Genomic DNA, 15976 nt, shown 5'->3' with positions numbered 1-15976 from the left:
CTAGATCACTTGATGCAATCAAATTTGGCAAAAAAAATCTATAAAAAAGACCAAAATGACAAGATTTGCCTCGATTTTCATGCACAATGTCAAAATTGCTATCAAACCTCTTCTTATCATTTCGAACTACCCCAGATTACCTGGTGCAATCAAATTTGGCAAAAAATTCGTAGAAAAGCAATGATAGGATTTTATCTCAATTTTTATGATTGATGTCAAAATTATTGTCAAACATTTTCTTACCATTTCAAAGTACTCTGAATCGCCTTGTGCAACAGATTTGGCAAAAATTTTGCAAAAAAATCTCTAAATGACACAATGTTGGCTTCATGTGTGTGTCTAAAGTCAAAATCACTTTCAAACCTCTAATTACCATTTTAGATTGTTCTGAATCATTCGGTACAATCATATTTGACAAAAAGCTAGTAGAAAAGTCAAAACAAGGAAAAAAAAAAAAAAACACCAAGGGTAAATTGGTGTTTCGACCCCCCTGCACGCGCACGCTTGCACTTCCTAATGGAAAACTGGTTGGGCAAAATGAGCATTGACATCAGCAAAGTAAAAAAAAGGCTTGATCATTTGGCATCCACAATTGCCAAAATACTTTAGTATCTAGAACTATCTTTTGTGGATTAAATTATTCAATTTATATATAATTTTTAATTAAATTAAATCAAAAATACCATATGAATTTAAAATATACTTGAAATAAATATATCTACAAAAATTAGTTTTTTAACTAATAAAATCATTTAAATTACTATTTTAAGTTGCCATGTATAATAAGACCTATTGTTTAGATATAAAACATGTGATAAAAGAGTTTTTTTTTTTAAACATATTTAATATTAATAAATGTAAAAATCATTACAAACACATAAAATTAGAGAAAATTCTGTGCCTAGGTACCAAAAGAGCTGCAAGCAGCCTGAAAAACTTTACCAAGACACCACCCTCGGCGTTGTCAGCAGATGGGCCTTCAAATAATATTAGAGCTTAAGCTTTATCAACTACCACATTAAACCTGCGTACTTTTTCCACCAAGCTTCCTCTGATATGGTCTTAACAACACTCTCAACGCATCCTAATCTTTGTTCACATACTCGCAAGACCTTTTCCCCTCTCGCACCTCGTTTCTTCTGAACACGGTTTCCATGCTCTCACACCTGGAATCCCGTTGTCTATCCAAACCATAAACCCTAGCTTCTCAATATTCGAAAAGCTATAAACCATACGAAACAGAAGAAAGCATTGGCGACCAGCGTTTATTTGGATTTTTTTTTTCGGTTTTTTTAGTATGCACAGATCCGGAGCTGTGATGGCCTGGAATGTTTTCAAGTTCTGCACGGCCTTGCGGGGTCTCGGCTCGATCATGATCCTGCTGGTCCTAGGGGTCGTCGGTGTCACCTATTATGCGGTCGTGTTGACCAATTACGGTCCTGCTTTGTACGATGGGGGTCTTGATTCCCTCATTGCTCTTGCTGTCTTGATCTTATTTCACTGTTTGGTATGCATCTCGAATTTCCAACTTTTTTGGTTTTAATTTACACCCCCCCCCCCCCAAAAAAATTTTCCGTTTATTTTTTTTCTTTGTTTTTGTTAGTTCTGTCGTAGTTCTAAATAATTTTTTTTTTATGCCGTGATTGATTGAAAGCCATTACTCAATAATTTTTGGGAATTCAGTTGTTTAGAGGTCATAATATGTCTTTTTTTTATCTTGATTTTATTTTTTCAAATTTTCAGTTCAAAAGATTCTGAAAATACAGTAGAGGAGGATTATATAGGCCTTTTCTTACTTGTAAAATTATTGGTTATCTGGGTATTACTCTAATTTTTCTGGGTTTAGATTTTTTTTTTTCTTTTGGGTTGATACTTATTTTTTACATCACGAATGCTTGAAAGCCTTTCTTTGGCCGTTTTGGTAAATATTTAGCATTTTGGAAGTCATGTGAATGAAGCAGAAGTTCATGCATTTATCACCTCTATTGTTGTTGTTTGTTGCTGGTGGTGGTGGAGGTGGCAGTAGTTGTGGTATTAAATTTTTACTTCTTTTCCTGCAGTGGTCCACTTTTGAGTTTCGAAGTAAAAAGAGTTTTGAAATTGTGATAATGCTTTCCCAATATTTTAACTTGAAATACATTCAAAAGTGGCAGCTGAAGGAATCAACAGTTTGATAATAATAGTAAAATAATTGCTATTGTTATGCAGTTGGCGTTGCTATTATGGAGTTATTTTTCTGTTGTTTTGACTGATCCGGGTAGTGTGCCACCAAATTGGAGGCCCATGCTGGATGAGGAGCGAGGTGAAGCTGATCCATTGGCTGCATCAGATTTTGGTGTTATGCCAACAGACCAATCAAATCAAAGGATCCGATATTGTAGGAAGTGCAACCATTTGAAACCGCCCCGATGCCACCATTGTTCTGTTTGTGAGATTTTAGACACTTTTCTTTTGTATATTTGCTTCACTTATATTTTCCGAAGAAAGTTATTTGTATATCTTTTATCCAGGTGGGAGATGCATACTCAAAATGGACCATCATTGTGTGTGGGTTGTTAATTGTGTTGGTGCATTGAACTACAAGTATTTTCTTCTTTTCTTGGTACGTTTGCTCTACTACTTATTTTTAGTCAACATATATCACTCATTTGTGAATTGAATCGCTTCCTTGCACGAACAATTTTTAGATTTACATCTTTCTACATTGTGGTATAGAAGTTTTGATTCTAATATTCCCATTGTGTGCCTTAAACGGTTTTGATGATTTGACAATTCTTCATATACTGCGTCCCTTACAGTGTATCTATGTTGCACATTTGCCAGGCATGCTATTTTGTAGTTGGTGGCACAAAGCTACTATTTGCTGTATTTCTAAGAGAAACAATTTAATAAAAAGATGACTTGATGGAACTTTTTGTTTACCTTTCTATGATTAAGAAACTTAGTGCTAAAGATTTTACTGAAAGAATTTGATGTTATGGCCTAGGCGAATTGGACTTTTGGTGCAATTTTCCATTGATGGATAAATAACACTCTAATTGCTTTTAAATAGGGCTGTTAACCATCCCTCTTTTCAGAAGAGATCTCCTATAATATTGAAAAATTCTGAGCTTGGAGCAGATTTTTTTGGAGTATTTACCCATGAGTTGTATACAGAGAATGTTAATATCAGTTATTACTTATTTTCTACCCTCTTTAGTGTGCAATTGGGGATGTTGAGGAATGTGACCCAACATATTGCAATTGAGCAAATATTTGGCTTCCATTGGTAAACAATTCCTGGCTTCAGAAACATTGATCCCGGAACCCTTTTGAAGATGATTGTTTTGAAGTGCAAAAAAAAAAAAAAAAGCGATTTTTAGAGAAGAAAGGAAGTAGCACATGCTAGAAGCTTGTTATGAAACATAACAACATGGAGGGCATAAGAAAAATTGACAGCTCAAACATGGTAGAGAATGCACAGAATATAAGTTGTTTGTTGTATGATGGGTATCCTTGTTGTCTTGGATCTTGTTTTACTGAATTTAATTGGTAACTGTTCACCTATAGATTATGCATATGAGGTTCTCCTTTCTTTATTGAATAGATATATCAATTTGATGCATCGAGTTATGATTTAATCTTTGCACCGTAAGAAAAAACCTGATAGATCTTCAACAAAAGTTCTTGGTGATCAATCTTCAATTTTGTAGAATTATTAAAATATTTTTATTACTAGGAATTTGAATATCAAAAATTGTATTTGAAATTTCCCAAATTTGGTATTTAAAGGATTACACCTGATTTTTCAAGAGTGACTGGTTGTTTTGTATATATATATATATATATATATATATATATATATATATTTTGAGTAGGTGCTGTTTAGGGTGTAGTAATTCTTAAAAAGGCATGGAAAAATGTATTTGGGGCAGAATATCTGTGTAGGCTCGAAACCACCATAGCTTTATTGCATGTTATGTTGAAATACAGTCGACCTTTTCCCTGTATTGCTCCCTCCCCCATTGTGTTATGCCTTTTTAATTTTAATTTATGGGTTGGGGTGGATAGATTTAGGGAGGATAAAGATGAAAAACTTATGGTAAATCCAGACACAAAGCACTTTTTAAAATTAGTGATCTTTGTTGTAGCAGTTACATTGTGGTTGGGGTATTCTTTTTCGTAAATAACACAAAGGGATGAAAGCATGATTGATGATTTTCATAGGTGGATTATTCAGTATAGTTTAAATTGCAATCTTACTTTCTTGCTTGTTTCTCCTTTTTTTCATTTGAGCTGTTTGTCTTCACTTAACATTGCAACCAGAAGGATTTCTGTGGTTTATTTAGGTATCAATTGCAAGTGTTAGGGAGATTAGTTTCAGATTCTCACCATAGGGCCACAATTTCCACAACACTACTTAATGTCTTTATATCAATATTATGCTAAAATATAATTCTTTATTTTGCATGGAGAATCTCATATAACTTCTTGCATGTTGACTATGAACTATGGACATATGCATATAGGGACATTGATTTGGATTTTCATTTATTTAACATGTTTATTGGTGGCTGCTGTTGGGTGATAGTTGCGTAATATATGCATGAATTTTGAGATATTTTTCAGGCTTAGCATTCACATTTTCTTGATATCCAGTTAACCATCCAATAGTAAAACTGATTTTATGCTTTTGTTACATGATGTTTGTGCAGTTCTACACATTTCTTGAGACAAGTGTTGTGACCTTGTCATTACTGCCACATTTTATAGCATTTTTTAGTGATGGAGAGATACCAGGAACCCCTGGGACACTTGCAACAACTTTTCTTGCCTTTGGTACGGACTCCTGATTCTATTCCTTTAGCTCGTGAGTAAAAATTCTGTGTTCCTGCGATTTTTTGACCATTTTCCCATTATCTGCAGTCTTGAACTTGGCATTTGCATTGAGTGTTTTGGGATTTTTGATCATGCACATATCATTGGTTGCTGCTAATACAACTACTATTGAGGTATGACCTTTTTTGTGTAGCTTACCTTGTTTATTGCACATAATTAGCGATTGTTTTGTGCTTTCTGCTTCTGTCTCTTTTTCATCCACATATCATGGTGCTGCTTTTATGGTGTGTCAGTTGCCAAGAGGAATTTTGGTCCCATTATGGCCCTGGCAAAACAATTTATTGTACACTTTGGACAAACAAATTGGTTAACTGATATATTGGCCAAATTTGAGTTCAATGGGATTCATCCTCCTCGATACATGTTTGCTAGAAACTTATTTTGGCATATGTGCAAATAGAAATTTATATTATATATATTTTTTTATGTTTAATAACTGGTCAGAAAAACTGTTGTATATCTGACTCTCTGTTAATCTTGGAGAGGACATTCCGCATGACTTTTGATCATTGCCTCAATTGTCATTTATGATGAATGCTGTTTCTTACCAACAAGTAAATAAAGTCCTATCACAATTTTGAGTGATGCCATTTTTGAAGGCAAAAACCTGAATTTTACTCTGGAGTAAGTGAATCAGATGCGTATTGTGGATGTGAGTCTTGATGGATCTGTTGTCATGTCAGGCATATGAGAAGAAGACTACTCCAAAATGGCGTTATGACCTCGGTCGAAAGAAGAATTTTGAACAGGTTGGTACATGTTGCAATATATTTGCTTTTATGCACCATGGATACACTCTGTATTTGCATGAGTTATATTTTCGCAGGACTCTTGCATGAGATTCAACATTACAGTATACACTCATGCTGTGATAAAATCTGCTTTAACAAATTTAATGCTTACATTTCCAAACCATAGGATTTGTATGGGCCTGATACCTGTATTGCTAAAAATACTACAAGGATTACTGCTTCCTTAATGTGTTCTAACCAAGTGCTGGGGGCAAATATCATAAAAATATCCCGGGGGGTGGGGTGGGGTTACAGGATAATGCGACCTTCTAGAGACATCTGATTGTTATTATTATTATTATTATTATTATTTAGACAACTATAGCTAGCCTTGAATATGGCGACATATCATCTGCTTATTTCAAGTGATAAAAGTATGACAATAATTTTTTTATTGGACACTGATAACATGTTGCCAAAAGTGACTTAGTGGAAACCAGACACTTAGAATTAGCCTTTTTGGTTAATTTTTAACTGTTCTTAACATGCAAGTTGTTTGCATTTTGCAATGATCTGGAGTTGACAAGTTGGCAATTACTTTATTGAAGTCTTGTTGGAAGTCTAAAAATCAGCCATTCATGAAGGCTTGGCCAAATATGAAAGTTCCAAATTTCATGTGCTTGCACATGGAGGTTCTATAGTTTCATGTATGCTGTAGGTATCTTGATATCATTAAGGATATATGATAGAGTAATGACTTGTGTTAGGACTATGGGTGGGGAGTCTAGAGAATTTCCAACCGCAATTGACGTAAATCAAGTTTCTGCTTTCAGCCCATATCTGGTTGCTTTAGTGATTGATGAACTCACTAGGAATATCCAAAACGAGATTTCATGGTGTATGTTATTTGTAGATGTTATTGTTTTGGTTGATTAAAGTAGGAGTGAAGTGGAATCTAGATTAGAACTGTGGAGAATAACTTTAGAGTCTAGAGGTTTTAGGATAAGAAATAAGACAACATATATGAAATGTAATTTCAACCATGTAAGGTAGAATATTGAAGATAAGATTAAATTTGACAATCAAGAAATCAATAGTAATAGTAGATTTTCATACCTTGAATCTATTATGCAAGCGGAAGGGGAAATCGAAGAAGATGTTATACATAGAGTTAAAACAGGTTGGGTAAAATGGAGGAGTGCTTTGGACATGCTGCTGTGTGGTTGTAGAATACCATTAAAATTAAAAGGAAAGTTCTGTAGGACGGCTATAAGACTAGTCATGCTATATGGATTAGAATGCTGGGAAACTAAGAGACAACATATTTAAAAAGTGAAAGTTGTCAAAATGCGAATGCTAAGGTGGATGAGTAGTATAACATTAAAGGATAAGTTTGGAACAAACATATTCACAATGAGTTAGCATAGCACTGGTAGAATATAAGATAAGGGAGAGCCGGAGTAGATGATTTAGGCATTTGAAACGCAGCCCAAGTAGTGCACTAAGGAGTGAGCTAGTTATTGTTACTGGTGTTAGAAGGGGTAGGTGTAGACCTAAAATAGCATGGAATGAGGTAGTGAGAAAGGATTTAATAGCTCTTAAGCTAGTTGAGAAAAATGTCCTTGATTGTGTGAATTGGTGGAAAAGGATTCATATAGCCAACTCCACATAGTGGGACCTAAGGCTTCTTCTTGTTGTTCAATTGTGCTGTTTGATCATATTATCTTTAAAAAACAAATGGACTGAGACACTGAGTATATTTTAATTTTCTTTGAAATTGGAAAGAGCTACCTGGGTTGAGATTGGGAGGGATGAATATGTAAAATGTTCAAATGGGCCTCTTATCTGAACCCGAATTAATTTGAGTCCAGGAAAACTGGGCCATACGTGATCCATAGCATTCAGCTGAGTTGGACTGCATCCTCTATTTGCCTCACTACCTTAAACTTTGTTTGTGCCATTTTCCGTCCTCCTAAATCAAATAACTCTTCTTTATTTGTACCTGGATTGTACTTGTCATAATGTGTCACTTGGGATTTGTTGCTTGAGGGACAGCAAGGGAAAAAAAGAGAGGGGGAAATAGGGTTATTATCCCTTTAAATTCAATGGAGTTGCCTCTAACTTTTTATTAAATGCAAGTGTGGTTAGGTCATCTAATTAATTACCAGCTAGTGTATTTGAAGTCTTCAGTGAACTATGATGGGAAGGGATTAAAGAGGGGGCTTTCATGGATAATTTCAGCTTTTATTTTTATTATTTTATTATTTTCCTTTTTTGTTTTCTGATTTTTTTTTTCCTTTTTGATGATTTAGTATTCTCCATCTGAGTGTACATTTTCTTTCTTAAGATATCTTCTTTTATTATAAAAAAAACTACCAATTTATGAAACCTTAAATCTAGCATAGCTTTATAAAACAAGTATGGTTTGGTGTGCATAACCAAGTTGAAAGTGCCGGTGATGCTTTAGGAATACATCAGTTGATTCAAGTATTTATTGCAGAAAGGGAAGATAGTTTAACATGATGAGAATTGCATGTAAGATACATGATTGATGTAGGACAAGCGACAAAATTCAGAAATAGAGCAATATTGAGAGAATTCTCAGACAAAATTAGAAGAAGAAAAGAAAAGGAGAGGAGGAGAATTACAGAAGAACAGAGAGATGGAAACGGGAGCAGAATTACAGAATTCATAATAGAACTTGAAGGCAGCAGAGAGAACAGAAAGAGAGAGAGAGGACAGAATAGAGAAAGAGAAAGGCAGAGTGGGGAAAGACAGAGTGTTGCATTAATACCCACTACTACTAAAACAAACACATATTTATGTAAAAACCCTAACAAAACAAGTAATTACATAATAACCTCAAAGTATTTGCACAAAATGAACCCAAAATAAACCTAAATTAGCTGAACTTCTAAAATAACCAAAGTTTTCCCAAACTAGAATATAAAAACCTAGCTACAATATAAACATCTATAGTTCTCCATTGGTGGTTCTCCATCATCAAACTCAAGATCAAAACTTTCCTTTGAAAACCTTCTCCTAGGGTTTCCCTTGTAGTCCAGGTGAATCTGTTAGTGTCAAGCTCTTTTTAGGTTAATCTGAGGTTGTCACAACTTTATCACACTAAAATATAAAAACCTAGCTACAATATAAACATCTATAGTCCTTCATTGGTGGTTCTCCATCATCAAACTCATGATCAAAACTATCCTTTGAAAAACATTCATCTAGGGTTTCCCTCTTAGTCTAGGTGAATCTATTAGTTCAAGCTCTTTTTAGGTCAATCTGAGGTTGTCACTACTTTATCACACTGCAACAAGCTATTTTGAGAAAGATTAATCCATAAAAGACAATTAAAACTATCAAAGTAACAAAAATGGCAAAAACGTGCAATCAAGTCTACACCTGGTAGCCCCAAATGTCATCTTAGGAAAGAGGAAAAAATATTCCAAGTTCGAACATATATGGCCTGCCTTGTCACGAATCTGGAATTTCCACAGCTTTCTTTTTATAGAGGATCTCAAGATTTCCTTAATAGGATGAGAAGTATTCAAAATAAAGTAGAATAGCAAGATCTAAAACTTCCAAAGAAAGACAAGAAAATATTCATCTTTTATTTTATTTTTATTTTGTGTAAAATGTTTGAATTAAAATAAACAAACTAAACAAGCAAAAAAAAATGAGTAAAATTAACCTATTCTAGAAAAACAAGTTTGTTCAATTTTTGGTGTTCCAAAGAAAACAAGAATAGTAGTAGTAGTAGTAGTGTAGTCATAGTACTGCTTATAACTAACAGAAACCCTTTTCGTGTTTTTATTGATAACAACAAGATGACGGCAACAATACCAACTATTTACAATGCAAGAAAAATCCTCATTTTTATTTTGTATTTTTTTTCAGTTTCAGATCCGTTTTAAAGATTTTTTGAAATCCTTTTATGATTTTAGTTTAAATGTTAAATATCTACTTAAAAAAACTATAGAATAAATAAAAAGGAGCTTATCTTCCTCATGGAGCATGTATGCATGGGAACCCTAGGGTTCCAGTAGCTACTGCACCAGCCAGTGGGGGCCACTGCCATCACATCTCGCCATCACTGGAGCAGGTGTTGCTGTTGGCAGTGCTGGGACCTCATAGCCGCTTGCTCTTTCTCTCTCTCTCTCTCTTTGAGCCATGGTTTTAAATAGCAGTAGTGGATAGCGTAGCGGTAACGGGTGTAGCAGGAACCAGGAGTAGCAGTTGTTACTTCACGGGCGGGTGTGACAGCCGTGAATTTTTTTCATGCACACACAGTCTTACATAAATTGGTTTATCTGCATGTTTTAAGATCTCAATGCTTCTTAGAAAGAGTTTTATTGCATTTTGTATCCTTTAGCTCAACTTACTAATATTGTTTAATTAAGGCAATAAATTTTGCACTTTTTTTAGACTGCTATTGAGAGAAAATTTGTATATTTTTTTTCACTTTTTCATTAGTTATATGTATGATAAATTAATTAATAGAATAAAATACATTGTACACTCCTTTACTCTATTAGGCACATAAGACATACAAGTAATACAGTAATTTGAACAAGTTCTATTATTTTATTTGTTAAAGTAATAAAAATATAATAAATTTAGACCAACCAGTTATATTGTATGACTATAACCTAAGCTTCAAAATATTAATAAACAAATTTATAATATTTGTCATTAAATGTATAAGGGGCCATTTGGTATCACTATCAAAAATAATGAAAACAAAAATCAGAAACGAAAACTTAAAACGAAAACAGAAAGTAAAATTTATAACCTGTTGGTTAATATTTTTAAAACTAAAACAAATTTGAAATTCATTTAAACAAATGCTTATTTTTGTCCTTGAATAAACTAACTATTAAAATAATATGATTGAAACAATAAAAGTAAAAAATAATACAAGTTAGAAATACTATAATAAAATTCAATATTTTATAATTACTTAATAGGTATACTTCAAAATTTACTTTACAAAAACATTCTTATTGCATGATAATTGAAAAATAGTATAATATTTTGTAAATGGATTTTATTATTTTTTACTTTTTTTAAATAAAATTTATGGACTTATTTTAATTATATTTTAAATTCATATGAATTTTATTTTAATTTTAATTAAAAATTCTATATAAAATGAATGATTCAATAAAAAAAAAAAAAATTTTTGGATACTAAATTATTCTAGCAATAGGTTGCCAAAATAACTGAAAACCATAAAATCTTGTTTTTTCAGCTTTTTTGCAAACATCTGAAAACCAACAACAAATGCTTTTGTTTTCATAATTTATTTCTTCTTTATATAGAATGATAACGAAATATAGAAAACAACCACGAAACCAAGTGGATCCTAAGTGTTAACAACTTGAATACGAAAAAGCTAGAAAGAAAAAAGAAAGTTGAAATTCAAAAATATAGAAAAAGAAATATCAAATTACCAATATTATCGAAATAATTTTTTAAAAATAAATTAATGTTCATATCAAATTGTGAATTAATGCATCTCTTGTGAATATTAATAACAAGAAATAATTGTTGTATCTTCATCATCATCATTATAATCTTCTCCACCCACTCTTGGCATAGCTTTATAGAGAATGACTTGTGAAAAATGAAAAACAAAAAAAGAAGAATTGAAAGGAAAAGTGAAAAATAGAAAAATAATTTTTTGCTGCACTAATCGTGTTGTGGTTACCTAATGGTCATAGCGGACATTAAATGATGTAAGCAGTCCATAAAAGCCATTATGGCTGTGAATTTTTTTCCCACCAATTTTTTTGTGTGTAATGATTACATAACGGTTGCGACCACTATTTAAAACCATGCCTTGAGCAGGAGGATTTTTGCAGGATCTCTTGGCCACTGCTGTTGTGCATGCATGGGGCACAGGCACTGGACTGTCTGTCCGTACTTGTGAGGTTGCAGCAAGGGCTGTAATAATGCAGGCAAGTGGGTGCTCATGGATGGAGTTGGCATTAGATGATGGTCATTGTGATGATGTCCATGGTTGTTGATGGTGGGGCTAGTTTTGAGATGATGATGATACCAAGGATGAGGAAGATAGATGATAATGATGATGAAATGAAGGACAAACTCTTAACATCCATGTATGCAAAAGAAAGGGGGAAAGCCATATTCCTCTCTTCATGAATTGCCCCTTCTCCTTCCAGAGCTTTTCTTCAATCACTCAACGTGTGGTTTGCTTTCCCACTATTCCAGTGTTTTTCTCCTTTTAATATGTCTCTAGGGTTCTTTGTGCCTCTCCCTCTAACTCTCCCTGGGCCTCCTTTATATAGAGTTGGGGCTAGAGCACTTTTGCCCTAATGCAAGATGCTCTTTTCTAAATAACAACTGGGCAATGTTCTCTTCATCATAATACTCTGAAAAGGCCTTAATATGATTTAATTTCATAACAAAGGCCAAATTAGGTCATTCACAGAAGACATATGCTGGTGATGCACAGGGCCATGGACCAGATGTAGACTCTGTATTGACGTTGGATATTTGTCATTGTCTAGTTCAATTTGTGAAATTGGATTTTCTTTATAATAAAACAGAAGTATTAAGGAAGAAGAAAAAAGAGATTACAACCTAAAAGAGGACAATAAATCCTAAAAAAAGAACAAGAAACATCCAAAAGAAAGAAAGAAAAAGAAAAGAACAAACAGCAATTATCCAATTAATTGAGAAAGCCCCTCTCTAAACCCCTGCCATTATAATTTGCAGAACACTGTAAGTTTGCTAATTTCTGCTGACCTCTCGTCATCTTTCCTGTGCCACCGTCCAGAAGAATTTCATTTCCTCTGGAAGCAGACGCCACAACCCAATGTTATCCAAACTTTGTTGGGCTTCTAAGTATTTCCTATTATTCTCTTCCACAGAAGGGGCAAATCCCATCTGTGCATTGTTGCTCTTTACTCAGTCTTTCTGCCTCAAAAATAGGCAGTCCCTCTAAACCTCTCACCAAGACCTCAGTTTTTTTCCCCGGAGTAATCAGTTACATCACGAGAATGCCCTGAATTGTCTGAACCATTGCTGACTTCTATTGAAACCTGACATCCAAGGCTCATGGACCTAATACCCTTCACTTGTGATAAAGATTTAGATGAGCAGTTCTTCTCCAAAAGCAGAAGAACCCTATTGGGCGGTTGACTCTATCACTTGTCTGGGTGCTTTGAGGAACCCTGATGACACAATCTTTTTGAATAGCAAAACTCTCTTAAGTTTAGAAGAGCTAACATTGGGTCCATACTCTTTTGAGTGACTGACTTTGCATATTATGGGCCTGAAAACGATGGCCTGCATGTGCTTTAGGCCTTTAAGAGATGAACTAATTGAATCCTGCCAATTTATGTTTGCTGGGATCTGACTTTAAACTGTCCAAGAGTTGGCCCAGATATAGTGTAATATGAGGAATAGCCGGCCCAACACACTCTCAAGTCCACATTATTCCCCTTGGGTTTGCTGGCCTGTTCTTCACACAGCACAGCCCATTACAATTCATCTTCTCAACAGGACCATCCTTCAATGAAACCCTAGCCCCTAAGAATTGACAGCTGATGGTGCATGACCAGGCATCATGACCTGCATCGCTCGCCCATGCTGATTGTAAATCCTGTTGCCTCCCACCGTCACAAACCTTGCTTCATGAGCGACTGTAGCCCTTCACTATTACCAGAAACCATCACACTAAAGTCCTTTGCCATTGCATGAAATTCCTGCCCAAACCCTTGCCAACCATCTCCTTTAGATCCTCTTGGAACAAACACCCAAAACAGTTACTTTTCCATCCCAATTCCAACTCCAAAAACTTCCTGATCTTCATTATCAAGTTCCTGACCAATATTCGGTACCAATTCACAGGCTCTACTATCCTTGTCCCCAACCTTCCAAACACTGGCAGCATACCCTCCAAGATCCACTTCATTGATGACGAAGACAATCTCACCCATTGATTAAGGTCAGGGCTATGCTTAAGCACAAATGGAAACTCACCATTTCCTACTCTATCCAGTCTCACTTGAATCTGGGCTGATCTTCTGCAAAAGTCCTTCCTTCATGGCCTACAGCTGGCTGCTGTAGTGACAGACTAAACCAACGACTGTTAAGGAGGAGAGGGTGTGAGAGGCTATGCGGGGAAAGGTCTTGTGAAGCCACTTGCTTCCAAAAAGCTGGACTGTCATTACTTGTACTGGAATTTGACTAAATTTTCTGTTTCAAGAAAATTAACAAAATCAAGGATGTGACCGGTCTCCAAAGACCTGTCAGAACTATAATATTTCTAATTGTCAAAATTGTGAATTGTCCAATTAGATGAGTCTAGGAGGGTGCAGTGAGGGCTTCGTCAATTGAAATAGAGAATTTGAGGTCCGGAGTTGGCCCAGACAGGGTGATGTCCGTGCAGTACCCATTTGGTTGATTTTTTCAGAAATGGAAAAAACTTGGCATTGTCACCCTTTTAGGATTGGCATACCTGGTCATCCAGTACACAAGCAGCAGTGTATTTTTTGTAACTTTTGTTTTATTTTTCGTTTCTTTATTGAAGTTATTTTATTAAATGCAATATCCATAAGAGTGTAGGGTATTTTTTGTTAGGAAATTATTATTTAAGTTTATTTTCACTTTCTAAAAATAGTTTTCTTATCTTCTAAGCATTGTAAGAAAAGGCTATGTATTGTTTTCTGGGAGGTGAATTGAGAATAAAGTTGTTGAACGTTGATCATACGTCAAGTGGTATTTAGAGCAGATTCTGATCTGGTATGGTTATCAATGTTTTTAGACAAGGTTTGAAATTATAACTCAAATCACCGCAGCTTTTGGTGTTTGACAGGGTTGTCTCTGAGTTTAAACTCTTAACTTGTAGGGTTCATTGATTCAACTTAAATCACTTTGCCTTATTTGTTGCCATCTCCACACCATCCATAACAATTATATTGAAACCAAACTCTAATCCTTAATCTACATCCGATGTGAAGTCTAATTGCCATAACATTGCCAGCCAACTTAGTGACCACAACTCAAAACAAAAAAATAAAGATGTCGAGTCGCTGATGTCAATAAGCCTCAATAACAGATATAAGAGGCTCAATTGCCATCAAAGAGACGTAACAAAGCTTACTTTGCTGCTCCTCTCTCATCAGCTCAGTCTCCTCAGCCCACCCCCAACCTGCCCACATTCAATTTTTGATGCTTTGATAGAAAAAAAGCTGGTCTGTTGAGGGAACCAACTTTGAGAAAAGTTGGTTTTCTTTAGTCGGACCAAATCCAGTCAAACAAGACCAGACCAAACCAGGATCCAAATGGCAGTTACTTCTCTTTTGCATTGGATAAGTCTGAAGATAGGATGAACAAATTCACAGCATTACTTGTAAATGACATGCATATTTTTTTGTGGTGTTTTGCATGTCAGGTTTTTGGGACACACAAGCCATATTGGCTTATCCCAGCATACTCGGAAGATGATATACGACGAATCCCAGCACTTCAGGGCCTTGAATACCCATCAAAGCCTGACTTGGATGCCCAGGAGTTCTAAAAACCAGTACACAATGATCATAAACTTGGATATCTGCATTGTAACAGTAGATCTGGAGGCCTGGGTACCTATTTTGTTCTTTTAACCTTTATGCTGTTCAAGTCAGTGGCACCTAATTTGGGCTTCAGATCCAGACATCCCATCCCACGGGCATCTATTGTAGAAATAACGACAGAGAGGGTGATGTGGGGGAGGGTGAGAAATAGGGAAGCATGAAATGGAAGGTAAAGGAGCAACTCAAGCCGAGCAGTCCACGGGATGCAGAACAGCAAAGCTTACTTGAAGAGTTGATGTTTATTTTGCAGTTTTAATTATCTATTTTTGGGAAATTTGGGCATGTAGGACACAGAATGAGAATGCAATGCAATGCGCCTGTTGATCTGTTGCAACGTCCCCTCCCCTCTCCTCCCCCATGGCGGAGTTGTCTTTTGTTATTTTATTTTGAAATCTGTAGTATATAGGGTGTTAATTCTGTCAGGTTAAGCTCGTCTCCAGAGGCACTCTTTCTAATGCTGAATTAATTAATACGAATACAAGGGAGGCTGTTTGGTGTTGGTTGCAAGGAAATGTGTTATGTTTGTTAATTGAATCATTTTTTTTTTTTTAAATTTCTTTTAAAAAAGCCTTGTAGGCATTACTTTAGTAGAAATGTAATTGCTTTTATATTATTCTATTTCATGCACAGGACAGTATAATTTCTGTAGCATCACAGGCATTTCTTGTTTGGAGAAATCAATTTTCAAATCTCTAGTTTGAAATTTATTGAATTTGCATGGATTTTGACCTTGAATTTCTGTGAATTTGGATAAAG

At 35.0% G+C, this 15976-nt stretch overlaps 1 protein-coding gene across 1 annotated transcript; it reads left to right on the top strand.

Moving 5' to 3' along the window:
• Positions 1–911: 911 nt before the first annotated feature.
• LOC131165946 (probable protein S-acyltransferase 14) lies at positions 912–15727 on the top strand. The gene is made up of 7 exons (XM_058124125.1): positions 912–1507; positions 2209–2428; positions 2511–2602; positions 4695–4818; positions 4906–4991; positions 5562–5627; positions 15040–15727. The coding sequence occupies exons 1-7, from the start codon at positions 1298–1300 to the stop codon at positions 15163–15165; spliced, it is 924 nt and encodes a 307-aa protein (XP_057980108.1). The 5' UTR covers positions 912–1297; the 3' UTR covers positions 15166–15727.
• Positions 15728–15976: the final 249 nt, after the last annotated feature.

This window comes from Malania oleifera, chromosome 10 (assembly GCF_029873635.1).
Source record: "Malania oleifera isolate guangnan ecotype guangnan chromosome 10, ASM2987363v1, whole genome shotgun sequence".
NCBI lineage: Eukaryota > Viridiplantae > Streptophyta > Magnoliopsida > Santalales > Ximeniaceae > Malania > Malania oleifera.
The sequence above is the reverse complement of the archived record's forward strand: the minus strand, read 5'-3'. Positions and strand labels throughout refer to the sequence as shown.